The sequence below is a fragment of the Trachurus trachurus genome, assembly GCF_905171665.1.
Source record: "Trachurus trachurus genome assembly, chromosome: 8".
NCBI classification, from domain to species: Eukaryota; Metazoa; Chordata; class Actinopteri; order Carangiformes; family Carangidae; genus Trachurus; species Trachurus trachurus.
Window position 1 is genome coordinate 11,068,662 of NC_139905.1, and position 21,720 is coordinate 11,090,381.

At 45.5% G+C, this 21,720-nt stretch overlaps 1 protein-coding gene across 2 annotated transcripts in view; it reads left to right on the forward strand.

The window, feature by feature from the left end:
- The first annotated feature begins 718 nt into the window (after positions 1-718).
- The window catches only part of rhbdf1a (rhomboid 5 homolog 1a), a 30,433-nt gene continuing 9,431 nt past the window's right edge, over positions 719-21,720 (forward strand). The window contains exons 1-4 of one of the 2 annotated variants that reach the window (XM_083976634.1): positions 719-1,155; positions 19,537-19,681; positions 20,493-20,632; positions 21,094-21,201. In XM_083976634.1, the coding sequence (XP_083832760.1) occupies positions 19,565-19,681; positions 20,493-20,632; positions 21,094-21,201 (365 nt within the window). In that variant the 5' untranslated portion in view covers positions 719-1,155; positions 19,537-19,564. The remainder of the gene's footprint in view (positions 1,156-19,536; positions 19,682-20,492; positions 20,633-21,093; positions 21,202-21,720) is intronic. The other variant, XM_083976635.1, reaches the window with a different exon arrangement.

Consider the following 21,720-nt stretch of genomic DNA (forward strand, 5'->3'; position numbering starts at 1 on the left):
GTTGTTTTTAATTATACATGTTTTACTTATTTATTGTTGAAATTAATGCACTGATCTTGATCTCGAACGGTGGATGTGTGAAACATAATTTCGTTTTTATGTGACGCATAAGAATGACAAATAAAACCTATCTATCTATCTATCTATCTATCTATCTATCTATCTATCTATCTATCTATCTATCTATCTATCTATCTATCTATCTAATTACCTCTGAACTTGATCATTAAACAGCCTTTGAGCCTTCTTTATATAATTGTTGGCTACTATAAAATTACAATTAAAATGAAATTATCAATAACAAAATAAAATAAAAATAAGAATTATCATAATTATATAATTAAATTATAATTACAACAATTATATCATTTTTTATAATTACAGGTAGGCCTATTAAACTCTTATTGATATAAACTGAACCGCGTTATTTCGCCATAAGCAGTTTTTTTTTTCATGCTGGCTCGGTGTTGGAGTGGCTCATCCCCGGCAGAGAGGCTCCTTTGTGACCCCCGGGTTCAGGTTCAAACCCTGCGGACCCCCACTCACTCACTCACTCACTCTGGTTGAGGATAATCGCTTAGTCACCGCCGTCCAGCGGGGGAAGCAGCGCCTCCCTGTGTACATACCGATTGGTCGACGCTCTTGACGGCCGTCTCCAGTCAGTGCAGGGCGGGGCTGACAGACAGACTCTCTCCAGCAAAACTGAATTAGGCTTCACACAACCGGCAGAAGAAAACTTCCCCCGGGTAGCTCCATGGAGCAGCAGCAGTGTGGGAATGCTCCTCTGTCCGTAGGTGGGAAGCAGAGAACCGACTGCCGACTGCCACATTTCGGCCACAACACCACCACCACCATCCCGGACCGCAGCCTCGGCCCCTCGCCGGCTCGAGAGTGACCGGATTGGAGAGCGCGCAGCACCGGGGCTCGGCTCTGAAACATCTGCGGGTGTGGAGGAAAAAAAAAAAGAGAGAGAAGGAGAGGGAGAGAAGGAGAAGAAGCGCGTTTATTCCTGCGCCGCTGCTGTGACAGGATGATGTGACAAATCATCTCAGCTGCTTGCGTTTTGGGGGGGAAACATCTGTGAAACCGGATTTTTTTCTGACTATCTTTTTTTTTTTTCACCGCTGGAGATCATCTGAGCTGCTTGGTATAAGGGTAAGTTATGTCATTATTATTTCGTGACCGTCCGTCAGTCTCCCCCGTGGTGGTGGTGGTCGCCCTCCTCACCTCACGGAAGGAAGGAAGGAAGGAGGCGGCTGCCGCGGAGGAAGCGCTCTTCTCTTCTCTTCTCTCTCTCACACCGTCGTGACCGAGGAGGATAAACGGGGCTTTTAAATACGAGTGGTAGCCTATGAGCTTTGAATTACACCGGTATACGAGGGCCCTTCACATGCAGGGTTGAACTTATAGTGAGCATGGACTGGAGCATCATTTAGGTAACAGGGTGCTGCTTGTAGAGTGCTCTCTCTTTCAGTGAAGAGTGCGGCGGCTATTTAAATAACAACCTTTTTAGGCCTTTTAAAAGTGTGAAATCCTGCCACACTTCTTCCAGGGTTAGGAGGATGTTGAAGTGGAATTAATGGTGTGTGAAATGAGCCTTGTGTCCAATAAGAGACACAGGCTGATAAACTAAATTACTTTTTTTTTATTTTTTATCCCATCACTTAAAAATTTGACCCAATTCAGAGGAGATTTCTTTTAATTAGAGCCAGAGGTTTGATTTGATGGAGGACGGCTCTGACTAATTGTAGTTCTGGATGAAGGAATTCACTGCTGCTGAGTGAGCGTGCAACACATCACGCTTAAAGTCACACCATGATCTCAGTCATCCTCCTCCTCCTCCTCCTCTTCCTCTTCCTTGCTCATCATCATCAGCATCACCATTATCCTCATCAGTTGTGAATATTTGTGCCACGGGGCTGTGACAATTACAATCACTGCAATAACTCCTTTATCTCTGTATCATAGATGGCTGCAGGCGTGAAGGCGTGCAGATGTTGAGGTGGTGTGTGTAGTAGATGAAGAGAGCAGCTCACAGCCGGTGCCTCTCATCTCATCATCCCCCCCTTTGCTTTGCGTTTGACCGCTTTTCAACCTGAAAGTGTCATATCTCCCCTCAGATCTTTTGTTTTTTCTCCTCTGAATTGTGGCTTTTGAGGAGGCTGTGACTAAAAATGACTCACGGTCTCTCAGTCACACACACACACACACAAACACACAAAAAAAAGAGCCACAGATTCCACAATACCATCACGCGTGGTGAAGAAGGCCACCTGGACTGGTCTCGTTGTGACTCACCAGAAGCTCCAGGACGCCGGCTCCCACCCCCCACCCCCCCTCTGTCACGCATATTAACAAACTTCTAGTCTTGTTGACATCGCGAAGGTTACGCACAAGAGCGTCCCACAATACCTGGGCAGACTGAAGTGAAACTGTAGCCGTACTGTATTAGAAACTGCTGAGTTATTTTGGCAGACGGGACATAGGAGCACATGGCCTGGTTTCTGTGCCCAGTGTTCCTGAAACCTTATCACATGGAGGCTCGGGGTGATGTAATCACACCAATAAAGCCCTGATGTGTGATAGTGGCAGTCATGCTCATCTCCTGTATCTGCTCCAACTGGACCCCAGGGGAGAATAGTCCCAATGTGTGTGTATGTGTGTGTGTGTGTGTGTGTGTGTGTGTTTGGATGTTTATGTGGGTGCATGTGGGTACATGATACTTGGAGGGAACTGGGAGTAGCTGTGCTGAGGCAGGTGTACCATCCAGGCCGGCCTGTGTTGACTGGCTGGTATGTGAGTTTTGCAGGGGGCTGCCGAGGGGGCCACACTGTAGTCATGCCTGCATGACTCATGGCGCGGTATCTGTCTGTCTGTCACTCGGGCCAAGTGCATGCATAGTGCCTCATGGTGTTGCCTTCAAAAGAGCCACAAGGCGAGGCGAGTTTTTTTACACCGTGGTCGTGTCATCGACGTTCATTCGCCGGGGGTTCATCAGCAGATTTCTTTCCATACGTCTCAGAGCGTGCAGCTCTTTGCAATAGCACCATTGTGGTATTTACCATACGCGCTCTAATCGCTTCAAGACGACATACCTCCAAGCAGGGAACAGTGGTTAAGGCCAGAATGGACGCTCTTTGTGGATTTGATGCTCTACTGATGCAATGACGCAAATCTTCAAACTCAAAGCGCCCGCCGTAGATTTCCGGGAAGACGCCGTGTGTCAGAAATGTGAAATCTGCCTGTGTGTTTCCTGAACATGGGTGGACTCTCCTGTGATTGTTGGTCATTTTCTCCAGTGTCTGGACGCGGCTCTGTCTGCATTCAGATGAAATGAGCGTCACAGGGCTGAACTGTTCCATGTGTGCTGAGCACATGCTTCTCTAAATAACCTCGGGCCGTTACATCAACAAACACATCTGGATCACGAGTCCAAAATTTTGCTCTGTTGAAAATCATCAAGTTTCCGTTTGTTACTCAGCAGGTAGAATATTGTTGTGAATGCATATTAAAGGAGTTATGCTGTAGTAGCCGGTGTTAACTTCTCTTATCTATAAATTTAAAACACACATTTACTTAAACTGCAGGTATATTGATATCTAATCATTTAGGATTTCACATTGACTCATTGTCTTGGATCCCTGGAACATCAACTTTCACAAAAGTTTTAATAACATTAAATATTAGTTACATAATAAATTAGAATATAACTGAAGTACAATATCCAAATAGATTATACTGTCCAGATCTAAATCGCACATATCTGCCAAAATAATGACAGTAGGATGTACATGTCAGACAGCATTAGTGTGTTGCTGCCCTGAGCCTAAATGAATCTTGCTTCCAGTAAAAATGTTAACACAAGAAACTGCACCATTACACCACAGGCGATCTTTTTATACCTGATTTTAAAGCCCCCTTGCCAAAACTCAGCGTGATATATGGTCTCTCTGGAAACTTTAAGATCTTGGCTTGGATTTAAAATATATTTCTGTGGCTTTGACATACTCTCCCCGTGAGTACATGACGTTGAACATTTCCCAATGTTTGCAAAAGCTCCATGTCTTTAAGTGTTATAGCGCTGCGTTAGAGACCTGTCATGTATCAGTCATCACAGCTAACATCTGCTGTGTGCGAGAAACTCCTACAGTGACGTTTTGTCTCGTGGGCTGATTTGCCAATGCGTTGCACAGCAGCAGCAGCCGTGTCTGGAGAGGTCAAACATGTTGACCGACTTGTTCTGCTGCTTTAGAGACAATGTGCATGCTTCCCGGCCAAACGGATTGGTTTGCAACTGTTCCCACAACCGAGCTCGAGCTTAAAAAAAAACAAAAAAAAACATGTCAGGTATGGTTTTTACAAGGCACTGATGGTTAGAGAGCCCACAGGCAGCGTTTGATCTAGTTCTCGCTGGTAGCTCGCTCAGCTCCCACCTTGATGACTTTGATGTGGTTTACGGTTTTGACTAAGTTGTCAGGAGCAGGAACTGTGTTTCTCCTTCACATGTCAAAAATATATGCGTTTTTTGTGAAAAATGAGAAACTGTGTTGTTGTGCCTCTAGAGTCTGTCATGTGTATGTGATAAGGAATGTAAAGCAGATACATTCCACCTCGTCAATCGAGGGAGAGGAAAAAACAAAACAAAAAGTATTGGTTGCAGTGCATTGATTTTAATTACACAGGAAGTGTAGTGTTTGTTTGTACGGACCATTATTCTCATGAGGTACAGTACAGTAGTAGACTGCTCCCAGAGTGCGTCCCTTAAGGTTGTGTGACTAACAGCTGTTGCATCCAATTGTTCCCATCCCATGACATGACATCGTGGCGGTGGCATGATGCAGCGGCAGGCAGCCATGTTGGTGAAGTCAGATGTGATGTAATGCTGTCATGCAGCAGCAGCAGCAGCAGCAGCAGCAGCAGCAGCAGCAGCAGCAGGGCTATTTCAGGTCTACCTCTGAGCCTCCAAGGCCTTCATCTGCCAGCGTGCCACCCTGCCCTTCTCTCAGTCAGCACCTCATCTGTCAAAAGCCAGACGACGGCCGTAGCCTACATACATGAACCGGTATTCACAGAATGTACTAGAAAACCTTTTTTAATGGCCAGGTTTTTGCGGAGGGGAAAAGTCAAAGTGGGATGTGTGACTAAATTGAAAGTACAGGTTACTATGAATTGTTTTCACAGCTCTGCAACCGAAGCCAACATTAGGCTGTAGCGGAGATGAAAACATCTAATTTGGGGGTTGGTATAGTTAGAGGGTGTCTTCGGTTCCCGTAGCTTGTGTTCTCACTGACACGGTGTCTGAGGCCGGTTAACCTCCGGGCAAAGCTCATTCTCAGAAGCTGTGGGAATGCTGTGTGTTTTTTCCCCCCCAGAAGACCAAGAGCGTGAAAAAAAATAAAGACAAGCAGCAATGGCTCCTTGAACTTTGATCTTCCTCTGCAAGTGCAAAGGTGCTGTGGGTGTGTGTGTGTGGGGGGGGGGGGGGGGGGGGCTGCGTGCTGTTAATTGAGTCCAAATCAAATGACAGAGAGTTTTGTTTCTGGGCTCCCACAGGGTTTGCATTACAGCTGCACAACTTGACGGACAACCTTTGAAAAGTTAGCGCAGTTTCCTTGTTTGAAAAGCACTTTAGTGTGAGTATATTTACTTTAGCACCACTTTTCTGACTCTGACTGTCCTTCATATAGAGGCCACCCTCAGTGAGGAAAAGAGCTGCGACCTTTCTATTGTTTCTAAACCAGCACTTAGTAAAATTGAGAAGACTGATGCTGTATTTTAGATATACTTTTTGGTGTGTAGTTAATCCACATGGGGGGCTGGTGTAATGGGTGCGCCACAGGCTGCAGCTGCTTCAATAACACCACTGTGTAGTGTCTGTTTACTTTCTCTCAGATCATTGTCAGGCCAGACGAGCAGCTCAAGGAACACCCTGAGTGATACACTATCCCAGCACTGTTACAGCGGCAATGATAGTGCACTTTTAAATAGGTTCCCCTCCACCCACCCACTCACTCACTCACTCACCCACTCACCCCCCCCACCCGACCTCCCCTCCTCTCTTCTATCTTTGGCACAGTCCGTCGTCATACCCAGAGGCTGTGAATCCTCATTGTGTACCAGACTGCTTAACTCAAGTTGACTGCTCCCTGAATGGAATTGCATACACATACACGCACACGGTTAATCTGGACAGTTTCAACTATCCTACCAGCGTCACATACCATGCACCAAACTCACTCCAGCAGCTCTTCCCAGAAACGAGGGTGTGTTTTGGACTCCTGTGACTTGTCTTTTACTGGCTTTTTTTTTTTTTTTTTTCAGAAGAGGTGGATCTTAGTCAGGGTGAATGCTCCTTTGTTTTGACTGAACTTGAACCATTTAAATTTCGAAACACCCCTGCAGAGGGGTCGCCAGAATAATATGCCAGCAGTGCAACTTTTTTATTTTTTTTTATTTTTTATAAATTGTTGCTGTGTTCAACACAAACAGACTTCAGTTAATAATCTGATGGGCTGTGTGAAGTGTTTGTCTGTCCAACTGACTGCAGTGTGGCATCCAGCCAGGCACCGTTTGGTGTATTTGAACAAGTCTACCTGATCCTGTAACGTGCAACTTTCCCTCTTCTGCTGCCGCTCTGCCTCTCTTCGCGCTCGTGCCAACTTTCCCTCTCCATTTGCCAGCTGACAGGGCTTGTAATGCCTTGTGCCAGGGAAAATGATGTAAAGCCTCTCATTTATGGTGCCCGGTTGATCACGCCCAGTCATAGTGAAGGCATCGCGCTCCAAGCCTAATATGTGGTGGAGCATATTCACTCAGAAGCAGCCAAAAACAAACACGGAGAGGAGAGTAATGCAAATCAGGAGTAATTTATTCCTGCTGCCTTTCAAGATTTGTACTCCCACTGTGGGACACAAGGGTTTTTATTTTGAATTGATGTTTTTAGTTTCACTTCTCCCATCTTGTCTGAATCAGACATTCAGTCTCTTCTTCGCTGATATTTTATTTCCTGATCGTTTGTCACTCCTGCATGAAAATGTTTGCCTGGATGAAGCAAGAGCAAAGGAAGCATCCGTGCGTGCATGTATGTGTGTGTGTGTGTGTGTGTGTGTGTGTGTGTGTGCGTGCTCTGTGACACGCAGGGAAAAAGTGACTTTATTTCCAAAGACAAAGAGTCTGTGTGTTTTCTTCAGTTACATCAGGAGTCAGGAGGCCTCCCCCTCACTGGGCCTGGGACTGTCCCAGTGGACCTGCCCCAGCCTTCCCAGTTTTCCTGTGCCTTTGTTGGGAGTTTTCCACAGATCTCTCGGCCCCAGCTGCACGGCTTCATTCTTCCTTCTTCCTGCCCCTTTTATCCTCACTTTTACACCTCCTCCCCGATCGCAGCGCAGCAGAGACCCTGCATGGCTGCATGGGTGTTCCCTTGGGTCCCTTTACTTCCTTAGAGTAGCCTGTGCAGTAGACTCAACAACGAAGAAATACATTAAGTGGTCGTATATGTAGTGAAATACAACTGTGGGCGAACAGATTTCATATTTTTATTATTATTGTTGAGGATAAAATTCATTAGTCTCCTCTGCAAATCACTTCCAGTGCTGTATTATACTCCACCACACAATCTTGACAGCAGTTTGGCAGAAGATGCACACTACACGGCCTGGGTGAGGTTCATTTTGGGTTAAATGAGTGATTTGTATGTTTTGCTGTTGCTACATCGTGGGTGTTTAGCATAAACAGCTGTTTACTTATGACAGAAAAATGGTGCAAGTTCACTATCAATCTTCATCCCTGTCTCCGGCGGTGGAGAGCGACGCCAGTGTTGTTCACTCTTGTTTTGCTTTTTCGTTTAACTTGATGTGAGCATGCTAATCAGGTTAGTGTTAATAACACTGGTGGTGCTGCTCAGAGGGTGTAAACACAAAGATGGCTGAAGTGACCATCATTGTTATCACCTTTTTTCAGCAGAGAGCCGGTGGCGGAGAGAAATAATAATATGAGTATTTGTGTATTGGGAATGTCTAAGAAGTGAAATTACACTATAAATCGACATATTTCAACCTTAAGTCTAAAATATTTAATGTTTAATTCAAGTTATTATAACAATAGAGGATATAATTTATTTAATTTTGCTCCGTATGTGGATGTGCGAGTGATTCTGACTTGAGCTGACACAGAGACCCAGATCTCACCTCCGTACCTTTCTGACTCATTGCTCCACGAGCTTCATTGCTCACAGCCTCCTCCAAAGTGTCTTGTGACCCACATTTGTGTCCGACCACAGAGACTGAGTAACAGTCAGAGCCACAGATTCCTCCTGTGGGTTGAAAATGTCGGCGACTGTGTCAGGAACACGCAGTTATAGGGTATAAAGTTATACGTTTATTCCTTTTCTCCCTGCACAACAGTGTGAGAATATCCTAGGTGGTGGTGATTGATTTGTGTGTGCTCTTCCCACCACATGCAGCAGCAGTGGGAACTAGAGCACATAACTGCAGCTGTGAGTAAAAAGGCTTATCTGTTGGTCAAACCTCTTTATCTGCCATAAGTCATTCCCAACAGTGTGCACGCACAACTCATTTTAATAATGCCTCACTTCTGTTTCTCCTTCAGCCGCTTATTTGCCTGTGTAACAGATGAAAGAGATTTAAATATGGCCGCTTTATTAAAATGACCCAGTTCTTGTGTGTGTCTGTGTGTGTGTGAAACAAAAAACTGGTTTCCCCTCCCTCCGATCCAGAGGGGAAGTCAGATACGGCAGGTCTCTGTGGATGAAGCTTCTGTAAAGATAAATTAACGTCCTCCTACCTGAATCAAGTCGGTGCTGTGATCCCAAGCAGAGAGTCATACCCCCCTCCTCCTCCTCCTGTCCTTCACTTGGCTGTTATCTCAGGCTGTGCACGCCCACATCTGCACAAGTACACTACACACATACATACCCACACGTGTGCATGTGTAGACTTACTCACAGCCTGCAGGGTTGAAAATCGATGTTGTCAATCAATAGTCGGTACTCGGGGCTCTTACCGGGCTGTAAATCTTTCGAGGAGACATTTTCTGAAATTGCATGTGAAAGTCACTCCCATCTATTTCAGGCTTTTTTTTTTTTTTTTTTTAACTTGAAGTCATTTCAGCGACAGCGAGCGTGTGAAAACCGATATGTTTAAAAGATTAGACTTGAATCAGTAATACAGTAGAGGAGGATTCATATTCATAGCGAAAGAATAAATTAGCCATTCATATTATACACCCTAGCGTTAGACTGATTCATTAATATCCTGTGTGACCTTTTTGTTTTCCATGCTACTGTACATTTACCATAGATTTGATCACATTTAAGAGCATTGTTGGTACAGGTTGACTTGAGTGAGCTTGTATAGAAAGATTTGGCAGCAATTTTGGAACGATTTGGAAACGTCTGAGCAGAAATAGAGAGGAAAACAACTGAAGAGGGGTTTTTCCAGTTTACTTGGTCCCCTTTGATCAATTTTGAGGAAAACATCTTAAGTCTTGTGTCTTTAATTTGTCTATTTATTCCTCAGAGAGTTCCACTTGAAGACTATCAGGAGGGCACAGGTGGACCGAGTGTATTTTGAGAGGCTAGCTCCTTCAATGAGACTTCTTGTTAACATTCATCACGGCGCTGTGGATTATTTTTGCCATTTGAGAGGCTGAATTTTTCTAATTCGATAAGATTCAGTCTCATCAATTTGCTCCTTGTTTTCCCATCAGAAACCTCTTTATGCTCCAAAACTCAGTGGTTGACTTTGAAAAAGCTCCGTGTCCTGAAAGACCAGACAGCCTCCATTCTCCCCCCGCTGCACTAAATCCATGCTAATATGGATAATTCCCATTGTCCCACCGCTACAAGCCACACTTCATCTGTTCTCCTCAATAGACGTGTCAGCTTTGATGTCACAGTACGCCGAGATCGGTCTGTGCAGGGCTGGAGTGGGCGATGAGGCCTGATTTAAAAAAAAAAAAAAGGCACATTATCTTCAGCACAGAGTGTGACGTATGCTTTGGTGGTGGCCAGAGGAGGAGGGGGATGCGATGTGTATATTTACATGTGCAGTGTGGATGTGTTCCTGTGTGCATGTGAGCTGGTTGTATGTTGTTTCCGTGGTCGTGTGGACCGGACACGGAGAATGGGCTCGGGTCTGCGGTGTGTTTCCTGTCTTCATCTGCACGATCCCTCCCACTCCCCCTCTTCCTCCACTCTGCACTTCCTTCCTTCCAAGCCAACCTCAGTTAAAACAAGCGGTAACCTGACCTCCCTCCAATGCTGGTGGTCTCCCCCACAGAGGATGTGAGATGACAGAGCTTTGTCAAAGTATTTTTAATCCAGACGATTGATTAGATCCCAAAGATAAACGCTGAACAGTCGTGACAGTAACATAATACGATCTGACAGCCTGCACTAGTGCTGCTTTTCCTCCATTTTAATGACTTAATTACTTCAGATGTAGTTTTCAACCATTAAACATACACTCCAATATGATGTCTCTGCTAAATCATAATGAAATTAACTCATTTTCTTCGCTGGGAATTTGCTTAGTGCGCCATTTCCATTGATGGAGGTATGAAAACTTCAGCCTGCTCTTGCTTTTTTTTTTTTTTTTTTTCTGTATTTGGACTACAATGACCCTTGTTCAGCCCAGTCCACGTCAGGCCGTACAATGCAGCCTTTTGTAGTCCTGATTCAGGCTGATATCATGGTGGAAACTATTTAGATGGGGATCACATGCTGTTAGGACATGCTGCTTGTGAGATTCTCCTCTTACTCACTTAACGGGAGAATGTCGAACCTCCCGTACACAATAAGGTGCTTGTCTGGCGTCTCAGGACACATTTTTGGGGAGGACGGGGGGGATCTCAGAGAAAGATGGCTTACTCCCCCCTCTTTGTAGTCTGAAGCAGCCTCTCTCTCTTATTAGGCCATAAATAACAGGACGTTGCATCAAAGCAGCGCAGGTCAAGGGGGCTGAGAAACACACCTCGGTCTTGTCAGAACATCTGATGCTATAATATTGTTGATCTTCTGTTTATGGATCTTTGACATTTACATTATTCATCATCACATTAGGCTGCATGGGTTTACAGCCCTTGACTGATTTTTAAATTCAATATGGGAATAAAAGTATTTTCATCCCCTTTTGGATTTATGAGACACTGTGTCGTTGTTTGTAGTGTTATGAATGATGTGACAAGCCTTTTTAAAAAACATTTCAAATCCAATTACAGTAATTTCATTTGTAATATGCAGACAGTTTGTTAGCTTAATCTAATTGCTCCTCACCCCTCTGAACCCAGTCAGAATAAATTATAACTTTGTATTATATATTGCAAATTTACTGCGACGCCAGATGTGCAGCTGCATGCGGCGGCCATGTTTCTGTTTCAGCACAGTGGATGTCTTTACCATCTACTGAAGTCTTCATTCAGCCTCCGAGGTCAGGACGGGTGTCCTCTGGAGTATCACAGCCTTGTTGAATTTCATTTAGTGCCTTCAAGACACAGCTCTGAACAAGCCCCCCCCCCCCCTTGAGCATTTTGTCATGCACATACTCTGCAGTGTTGCACAGTTACTGTAGGTTTCAGGGCCAACTGGATTTTCTCACTCTTGCACAGCTGGAGATATAGTCAGTTGACGATAAGCTTCTGCAGCAAACAAATGTGTTTCAGTTCTGGCGGCCGACTTATCAATTTGCTGAGGGCCGTTTTGCTGTGTGAGCTGATTCAGCAGCGGGGTGTCGTCTGATCTCACAGAATATACACAGTAATCTGTTGTTATTATATAAAAAAAAACCATGTCTAGATGTCTTGGTGCTATATACATATGGATATCTATATATAGCCTGCGCCAGGGGATTTTTTTCCCCCCCACTGTCAGCTGCTTCCTCAAGATTAGAGGCACAAACACAACTCTGGAGAGTGAGACATGATACAGATTTACAAAGTGAGCCTTATTTTTCCACTGAAGTGAGGACAGGACCTTCAGTGTGATGAGCTGAAACAACAGCGAAGACAAGAGTCACTTCTTTGGTTCTGGGTCCTCGGCCGTGTGTTTGCACAGCAGCTCCTGTACGTTGTAAATAATTCACCTGTGCGGAGTGAGTGAATAATTCAAGCTGAATTAGCTGTGCATGTAATAACAGTTTCACCCTCGTCTCCCCTCCGAAAAATAAGAAAAACTTTGCAGAGCTGATATTTTGTTTGCAGAAATACGGCGAGATTAAAGTAATTATATGTCTCGCTGTCTGTGTCCACCACGTCTCACCTCTCTCCCTCATATTGATTTCCTGTGCAGGATATTGCTGCACGGTGAAAGGCTGAGTCTTGTGCTGACAAAATAAGCAAACGCAATTTCCAAGGACCTGCATTCGCCTGGCAATATAGGATATAGAGGATAAGAGGAAGAGGGGAAGGGGTGCAGGCATCAGGCAGGCAGGCAGTGGCGATTGCGGACACAGATATGGCCTCTTGCACAGAGATAAACGGACACATCCCAGTCGTATGAAATGAGTTTCTTGCCTGTAGCCTTTGAGGGACCGGTTTTCATGGTTTGCTTCTATCAGAAAACAGACCGCCGCCCAGAGATCTGAAACAGGATGTTGTTTTATTATTATTATTTTTTTTATTTGTGTTGGTTTACAGTTTCATACGGACACACATTTGCAATCGAGTCCCTATAAATACACCGCATGCATGCACACAGACCGCTGTTAGAAGGCCATTTATACTTTCATGGGCTATTCATAACGCTGGCACTCGATCCTGTCATTTAGTAAACACTGTTATGACAGTGGGGGGAGCCTGGCTAGTGGACCTGAGACAAATCTGTCACTCCAGACTGAAACCACGGAGACTAAAAGGTTAAGTCTCCATTGTAAAAACCCCACCGAGCGCTGACAGCCTGAACTGAATACCTGTGCAACACTAAAGGGGAACGAACGCTCCTCCCCTTTTGGCCCCGGGACCTCCTGCTCTGCCCACCTTGCCACTCACAGGCCCACTCCCCTCGGCTCTCCATGACACTTGATCTCAGGGTCAGCTGCGACGGATATTTCTGCTGTCTGTGTGTGTGTGTGTGTTTTTTGATGTCGTAAGGGCTGGTGTGGTATGACAGCCTGTCACATGTCACTAGGGTCAATTCAGACGACTGCAACTTTACTGGTGCTAAGTTGCACTTCAATCTGTGGCCCCGCGGCCGCGTTTCGCACTGTTTTCTCCCCTGTAAGATGAACAGAGAGACAGAGAGAGACAGAGAGAGGGAGACAACTGAGGAGCACGGCTTAATTTTATTAGAAGTGTGAGAGAGAATCACTCTTGTTATGCCGTACATGTGACTTTAAATCCAAATCAACCTCCACTACTGGTGAAGTCACCTGGTATTAATGTCTGTGCTGCTATATAACACATTTATTTTTAGCGCCTCTTTCTTTTCTGTGTTTCACTTCTTCTTCTTCTTCTTCTTCTTCTCCTCGCTCGTATGAAATATCAGTAGCTTTGTAGTTTTAGTGAGCGTCTTAATTCTTCTTGGTCGTGGACTCACGGTTGTTCTATATAAAGATCAAAAGCATCTTTAATGCGCAGATGGGCCTCAGATGGCTGGAGGAGCTACAGTACACACATGCCTGCAGTGTTATCAAGTGGAAAGGAGTCATGTTGAAATCCTGTGACGGGGCGGATTGCTGGATTTTGTTGCTTGTTCTTATTGTTTTCCAAATGCCTCCACCCATTCTGCTGAGATTTCTGCTGATCACGATGAAATGACGGTTAAAGGGAACTGCATGTACCGTAAGTTGAGCTGATTTCAAAACAGAAACAACAAGAGTGTCTGAACTCAACCACATTTAGTTCTGAGAGAAATTCTTGGTCTTTTTTTTTTCTTTTTAATGTCGGTTTCTAGTTATAGTTTAGTCAGAGAATAATTCAGGAGAGTAACTGCTTGAATAAGTGCAGTTTCCCTCCATTGTTTCCAGTGTCAAGCCTCGCCTCCAGCATGGAGTGAGACTAACGAAACAATGGATAGTAGGAGCGTTTATAGAGGATGACTAACAGCTGGAGTATGGGGAAAACCAAACATAACCTGTTTGTGCTATAAGGTTTTCAGGAAAACAGTAATCAGTCTGGAACCTGCTCCAGGCAATTACACAGAAATGCAGTGATGTCACTTGATATTGAAAAGCATGGCTAATGAATGAGAAGAAAAAAAAATGTTTTGGTATAGCCCTAGAGAGATTATTTTAACCAAAGCGGTCATGTGGCTGGACCTGTGGCTGCAGCGACATGCAGCAAGAGAAAGAAAGACGAAAGAGTGAAAGGAGGAACGAAGGAAGGCCCGAGGCCAGGAAACGCTGCAGCTCTCAAGAATGAGGTATCGGGCCTTCTTTCTCACTACTCAGATTAATGAGGTCATCCACCATGGCGCCTGCTGCCCCCGTGCAGTCCTCTTTTCCACTGTCCACCACCACCACCGCTGCTGCTGCCTCCTCCTCGGGGGGCTCTAGTCGGCGAGGCCACCTGAGGCTCTGTCAGCCTGGATGACACAGTCTCCGTCAGCCACCCTCAGCGCGGCTGCAGCTCTGCCTGCCTCCCGTAGAGCGGTGCCTAGCAGCGGAGGGGCACACACACACACACACACACACACACATACACACACACAGTACCCGGAAACCAGCCAGCTCCTGTCCATAATGGTTAGACTTCATGTGGTTTCCTGCTCTGCCATTTCAGCTTGGTTCGGTTTCAGCCAGAGATCTTGAGGAATGCGGGCCGAGGCATGCGCTGAGATTAGAAACGGCCCTGGACGGGGAGAAGGTTTCAAGAATGCACGAATATTTCTAATATGACAAATGTGAGAAATGTTTACCGAGCGCAGCCCTTTGTAGATAATATGTGGGGTTTTTCTCTTTGTGTGCAGGAGTAAATCAGGACTGGAGATTTTAAAGGTATTCAGATAAGAAAATTGATTCTGGCCCACTATGGGTGTTAAAATTAGTGTAATCACTCATCTATCAGACGACGTAGCCCAAACTATGTGCAAAATTGTATTTTCGAGTAAATCCGGGGTGAAAATGAGGTAGCCTAGTTTTTTTCGCATTGGATAATGCAGTCACGTTACTCACGATTCATCAGCTAATGATATTGTATCTGTCATCTGTCAATCAAACGTCTGAGAAAAACGATGGAGGAGACTCGTCCACCACCACCGACACACACTCTCCTCCTCCGGATCCCAGTCCATCACTTAGCCTCACTAGCTAAGTTAGCAAGCTATAACGTAGCAAGCCTACGAGCTAACAGTTAGCTAAACACACTCACACACACCGAGCTCGGTCCCGCCCCAAACATTGAATATCCCGCCTGCTCGATAACGACCAATCAAATTTGTTTTCCTTACTCGGGTAAACACGTGCGGCAACTCGTGAAAACTTGTGGAAGGAGGCGCGAAAAACAGCTACAAACGGCCATTTCTGAACACCTTTAAAAAGGAGCCTGCAGAAAAAATATGACTGTACCAATATGAAAGAGGCCAAGACCAGATTACTGTTTTATTTATGACGAATCACAAACAGGAGGGCAATGTTCCCCTGCAAGCCTCAGTGCATATTTGAAGCAGTAAGAGAGCAGTGCTGCTGTACACAATGAAACAAAGCAGAACTAAAGCCTCTGAGCTTTTTTTCCCCTCAAGTTGAAGGTGGCACTTAGTGCTGCATTCACTGAGCCTGTCTGTCTTGTGTTGGACTCTAAGCCTCACCTGTGACAGCTGGGCCTCTGTTGTCATAAGCCAGTGCCTCTCTCTCTGCATGACTGAAGACCATTTCCCAAGCGATTATATTAAATGATGGCACAGAAAAGCTCCATTGGGCCCAGAGTTTGTATGCAGAGCGTAATACAATAGGTGGCAGCTCTGCAGACAGAGAGAAGAGAGTGTTGGTTATGCTTGTCAACCACAGTCATTATAGGACCCCGCTGGACATCCCCGCACCTGCAGAGACATCAGTTTGTCCTCTGTGGCTTTGTCCTCCTGTCTGTCTTCAGCGGCCTAATGGAGAGAAGAAGTGGCCCCGAGGAGACGGGCGTCCGCCTCGCAATTTAGAAAACAATCTGTGCAGGATTGTCACGGGTCGGTATAATTGAGTAGGATGTGTTGGTTTCTCACAAGCAAGCAAACGATAGCAGGAAGCCAATCTAGTGAGGCACAGTGTGCAGTTATGGGTGTGGGTGAGTGGGTGGGTGTTTTTTTTTTCTCTTCTTCCCCTCTTTAGATGTGAATCTTGAAGTCAAAACAAATCTTTAAAAGAAAACTAGATTAAATCGTGGTGGTCTCAGGAATGTGAGTCTCACATCAGCAGTGGGAATGTAAACACTGTGGGAAACTATTACACGCTTCGAATTGTTGCCATACAAGATCTGAACCAGAGAAGAAAAAGCACAATCACCTTGAGAACCAGATAAGATGCTACGGCGCATTAGCTAAGCAGCTGCTCGGGTTGAATAATATCGTCCCGTCTCGCTGAGTTATTGCTTTAAAGACTGATTTTCTCCTACTGTCCAACTTGACCATGAACAGATAACATGCTCTGTCAAGGAAGGGATAATCCTCCAGTCTGGATAATTGCCAAACACAGAATTCAATCAGTTCGTTTCCCCCCCAGAGGATATCTGCCTCTGAAGGACTTCCTGCCCCGCGAAGACCCCCCCCTCCCCCGTCTTTTCTCAGACAAGGACCGGGCCTCGGCTTCCATCTTCTCCGCACATGAATATCCAATCATAACTCATTTTGAGAGATGATGAGTGACACTTTGAGTGCGGCCCCCTCGCTCTGAAAACGAGTCGGTGGCTGTCGTGGCTGTGGCGATGCCAACTGTTCCAGCTAAACTAGCGTCGCAGGCCTGTGCCAGTTCAGCTGCCATGTTGTCTTTGGAGGAGGAAGAGAGAGACGGAAGGAGACAGGGAAGAGAGAGACGGAAGGAGACAGACAGACAGACCGACAGCCACTTGGCTTGGCTGTCTGACGAATGCTGGAGGTTTACCTCAGGCTGCGACCAAATGCTCTTAAAAACCCACTCAGGAGCACGGCTGCCTTGTTGTAGCAGCGTCAAGTTTGGCTGCCAAGTGGCACTGTCAGTTTACATGTCAGATATTTCAGCTCTGTTTACATAGTTTTGAATGTTTTTAATTCATCTGCGTGGGTTTAATCTGACAAGCAAGTAGACAGCAGGCATAAAGGAACTATGAGGCTGTACAGTAATTGCCTGTAAATGGCAACTTTACTCACGCCGAGGCCACATGGAAGTCAGAACGAAAGGAGTGGGAGACTTCATGCAGGGAAAAAAAAAAACTAAAACCCACAGCAGAAAGAGGAGGAGATGCCGAGCCGCAGGAACAATGGGAGTTGTTTGGTGTGTTTTCCACCCGACTCCCCTCTTCGTTCTGTGGAAGCCGAGAGCAGCAACGGCAGCAATCAGAGCAAACATAGTTAATACAGGAGCAGCCGAAGCTTAAGCAATCAAACAGTGTTTTGCATGGAGGAAAATCAGCTTCCCTCAGTGTCTGCTTTCAGTTCAGTCTCAGTCGGTTTCAATAGGAAGCGGATGCACCCTCTCTCCTTCTCTCTCTCCCTCCCTCCCTCCCCAGGTCTGCTCTGTATCAGGAACCCTGCTGTTTCAACTAATGGCGAAAGTAATTAAATGTCGGGTGTTCCTGCCCGGGGCGAGGCAGAGCTGCTGCTGCTGCTGCAACAAGCTGAGACACTGGTGGCACATTTTGCATTTGCACAAATGTTAGTAGCCAGTCTGTGAGTGAGTGTGTGAGTGTGTGTGTGTGTGTGTGTGGACTTCACTGTGGAGTCTGTGATGATTATTCAGTGCATTGACGGGCAGATGACTGCGTTCTATACAAAATAAGTCATGAGTGAAGTCACTAAATATATTTGGGTCAAAGAGGAGCGGAGAGTGAATAGGCTTCAAAATGTCACTTTGCTCTGGCCGAAGTCCAGTCTGCTTTGCTAATCTCGTATCACAACCCAGACAATGTCAGTGGAGGTCAAACGACATTCAATATAAAGTCTGATAGGTGCACGAGGTCAGAACCTCTCAGACTGACAGGGAATGACAGATGAATCGCAGCTATGATGGCTCACAATGGATCCTGCTTTATTGTATTGTTCGTGCTCGTCGTGGCAGCTTATATGACCCCGGTGACTGTGCCAGCGCTTGGTGTTGAACTTTCTTCCTCTGCACGGAGAGAAATATCTGTCAGCGAGGCCCAGGCCGTGTTTAGATATTAACACATTGGTGTCGACCTCTGCCGCCCTCAGTCTGAGGTTTTCCTGCTGCCTCTGCTGCTGAGACACTCTGACAAAACTTCCCATCATCACTTTGGCTAAAACAGAAGCCTGTGGCGTGTTAAAATGGCAACGCGAAGCAGATGTGGTCACTAGCTCTGGACTCTTTCTTCTTCTTTCTTTCAAGGAGGAGCTGTAACGAGAGACGTGAGGACGTGACCTGATGTGGCTGCTCAGAAGCTTTAAAAAAAAAAAACTCCTTGATGTGACTTAAAGGGTTTGGCATTTTTAACTGAATGAAACGGGGAAAGGGCGGGAAAGGGATTTTTCAAATTCATTTGGTTTTGTGTGAGCTCCAGAGCTGTGGAGACAAAGCTCCCACGCAAGTTTACACATTGGTGCTCGGCAGAAATAGAGTCGACCATTATTTTGTGCATTCCTGCTGCCTGCCGGGTGAAAAAGTGCTCTAATGAATCATGAGTTGCACGGCTCAGCATAACCGTATACACAAGATCTTTGTGAGAGAGATGCTGTGAAATGTCTGTGTGCACTACACCGACGACTAAATGAGTTAGATTTCTCATGGCCGATAATGGGAATGAAGAAAATGACAGGAAATGAAGCAGCAGGCCCCCCGAGAAGTGAGGTTGAGACGGTGGGACAATAAAACGAGGGGCTGGTGATAACGAGGCTGCAGCTACAGATGAGTCCGTCTGATGCTGAGGTTTTTTACTGTGTGGACGCCTCCTGTGGACCACAGGCCTCGTCATGGGAACGCCTGCTGCACGCAGTCATTAGGCTCTGGTGGATGTGCGCTGGAGGCTGAGCCACTTCTAACCACGCACATACAGGGATTAAGTTTGATTTTAACTGTAGAATTAAGGGATTACGTTTAAGACTGCAAACTTCCTCGCCGAGCAGCACAAATATTTATTTCTTTTTTTACACGGCCCTGTGATCTGCGTCTGGGGAAGTGGTAAACGGGTGTATATATGGTAGATTCTCTCTGTGGTTTCCCCTATAGCCTATATCTAATGAGCAGAGACATGTGAACGCCCCATGCTGGAATCAAGTGAGGGGCCTTAGCACCCTCTTGTGAAACAATGCAGCAACACAAATCATCCTAACCACCATGTTTAAAGGTCCAAGCTGTCATTTTTACCACATGTTTTATTGTTTTATTGGTATTTACTTCAGATTCACTAAAAAATCATCGTTGTGTGTTGTGTCTTCTCCTCTGTGTGCAGCTGGCAGGCCTGGGGTGGGACAGAGAACATGGCTGAACCACGGCGGGAGAGCACCAGCAGCCTGCAGAGGAAGAAACCTCCATGGCTCAGACTGGACATTCCCACAGCTCAGATGTCGCTCGACGAGCCTCCCACTTTTGTTCAGGTGCTTTTTAAAAACTTTTTTTAAATTTTGTTCCTCACTGAATGAATCCCCCTGTGCATCTTCTCATCATCTCATCACTGCCTGTGTCCCTTGTGATTTGTGTTTTCACTTCTGCTTTTTCTGGAAACCAATTAGTGTGATCCAAATTCTGTTTTTGTAAACGTAATATAATGGAATTATGCCCAACGTATGGAAGAATTATCCCATCTTTAATCAAGTGCATAGACTTTCAGTTTGAGAGCATGATTTCACCACAGCTCCTTCTCGTGCTCAGATTTTTTCTCCTCATGCTCACATTTTGTGTTTTGAAATGTCTGCTGCTTTCTTTCAAAATGTGTACTTGAATTTTTGTGTGCAAGAAGGAGAAATGTGAGCACAGGTATGTGATTTTTGAGTTCAAGCTCACATTTTGAAATAAAGCAGCAGCCATTTAAGTGCGAGCACAAAATGTGAGCATGAGGAGAAAAACTCTGAGCACGAGAAGAAGCTGTGTCACTGAAAAGGAATGAAATCATACTCTCAAACTGAAAATCTATGCACTTGATTAAAGATGGGATAATTCTTACATACTAACATATGTTGACATATACCTGACCATCTGACTATTTAAGAATTATGTTAAACGCTACATTGTGGGGGTACTGTTAATTTGAATTAGGTCCTGTAATATGTGAATGTTCTGCAGTGGAAAGATAATTGTGTTGGGTATGGACTCCAGGAAGAGTAGCAATGGCCTTAGCCAAAGCTAATGGAGATCCAAATACATGAAATGAAATGAAATGAAATGGTACGTGTCATTTTCCCCCTGCAGCCGGTGAAGAGGCAGGGCTTCCTGCGCAGCATCAGCATGCCAGTGGAGACCACTCACCTCCAGTCACCACCCCGCGACTTCTTTGACAATCGACGGCCTGTGCTGCAGCGGCAGTCATCCATCACTCAGACCATAAAGAGGTAAAAGATCAATACAATACAATGTTAATACTGACCCTTTAATACGAGTGGATTATTGCATCAGCTCCTTCAGCATCTCATGAAGAACTTCACAGCTCTTATATAAGCAGTTGTCTGTGCTTATATGAGATTCCTGAAAAAACTTTTCCATATGTCTGCAGTGTTTCTGCTTTCCTTACCTTTTTTACAAATTGCATGGCTGTTTCTGATTAACAACCTCAAGTATCACGTGCCTGGTAATCACTTTCCTGATGTTTTGTGAATCTCAAATGTAAAAAGTCTTAACCTTTAAAGAGTCTGCTTTGCTCTCTCTGCATGTTGGCTCCAGCACTGTCCAGCTGCACCTTTCCTTCTCACTGCCTTGTTGTTGTCTTTTCTCTTTTCCTCCTCCTCCTCCTCCTCCTTTCCCTCTGTTCCCTTCTCGCCTCCCTCCCTCCGGCGCCCGCTCTGCCTGGTCACAGCAGCAGAAGGGTGCACTTTGAGCGGATTAACACGGTGCCCATTAAGGGCCAGCGGGCTGCTCGTCGCAGCACCAGGAAGCACCACTCGCTCTCCAGAACCCTGCTCAGGTACGGCAGGAAGTCCCTCACGAGGCTGCAGGTGTTATAGGGTCAGGATGAAGGTCTGGTGTTTACTCACTTGTTTACGATGAGGAAATAAGTGAGTATTCTCTCTGTCTGACGTGATTTTTTCTTTTTCTTTTTTAAAAAAAAACCAATGATGCTTTTAAAAATTCAAATGTTTTCATTCACTCAGAGTGAGTGTCAAAGTCCCACATGACAAAAAAAATTCACAAGAAACCCGCAGAAGCAGCTGTGAGTCAGGTCACTGCCACAGAGATGTTTTTAAATGAGTCATAAGAGGACCCGAAACCAAAAGCTGTCATTTCCCTTTTTACAAGTTCCTCTTTATTTCTGAGCTACAGCAGTGACCCAGTGGGAGGGGTCACCCATTTCCTTACACATCTGTCACTCAGTCAGCATCCCACACAAGCAGCAGCACACACGTCATTGGTGGCAGCGCGTTGAGGTCTGGTGGCCTCTTCAGTGGATGCTCATTAGGGACGTCAGCCTCGGCCGCACTCTCAG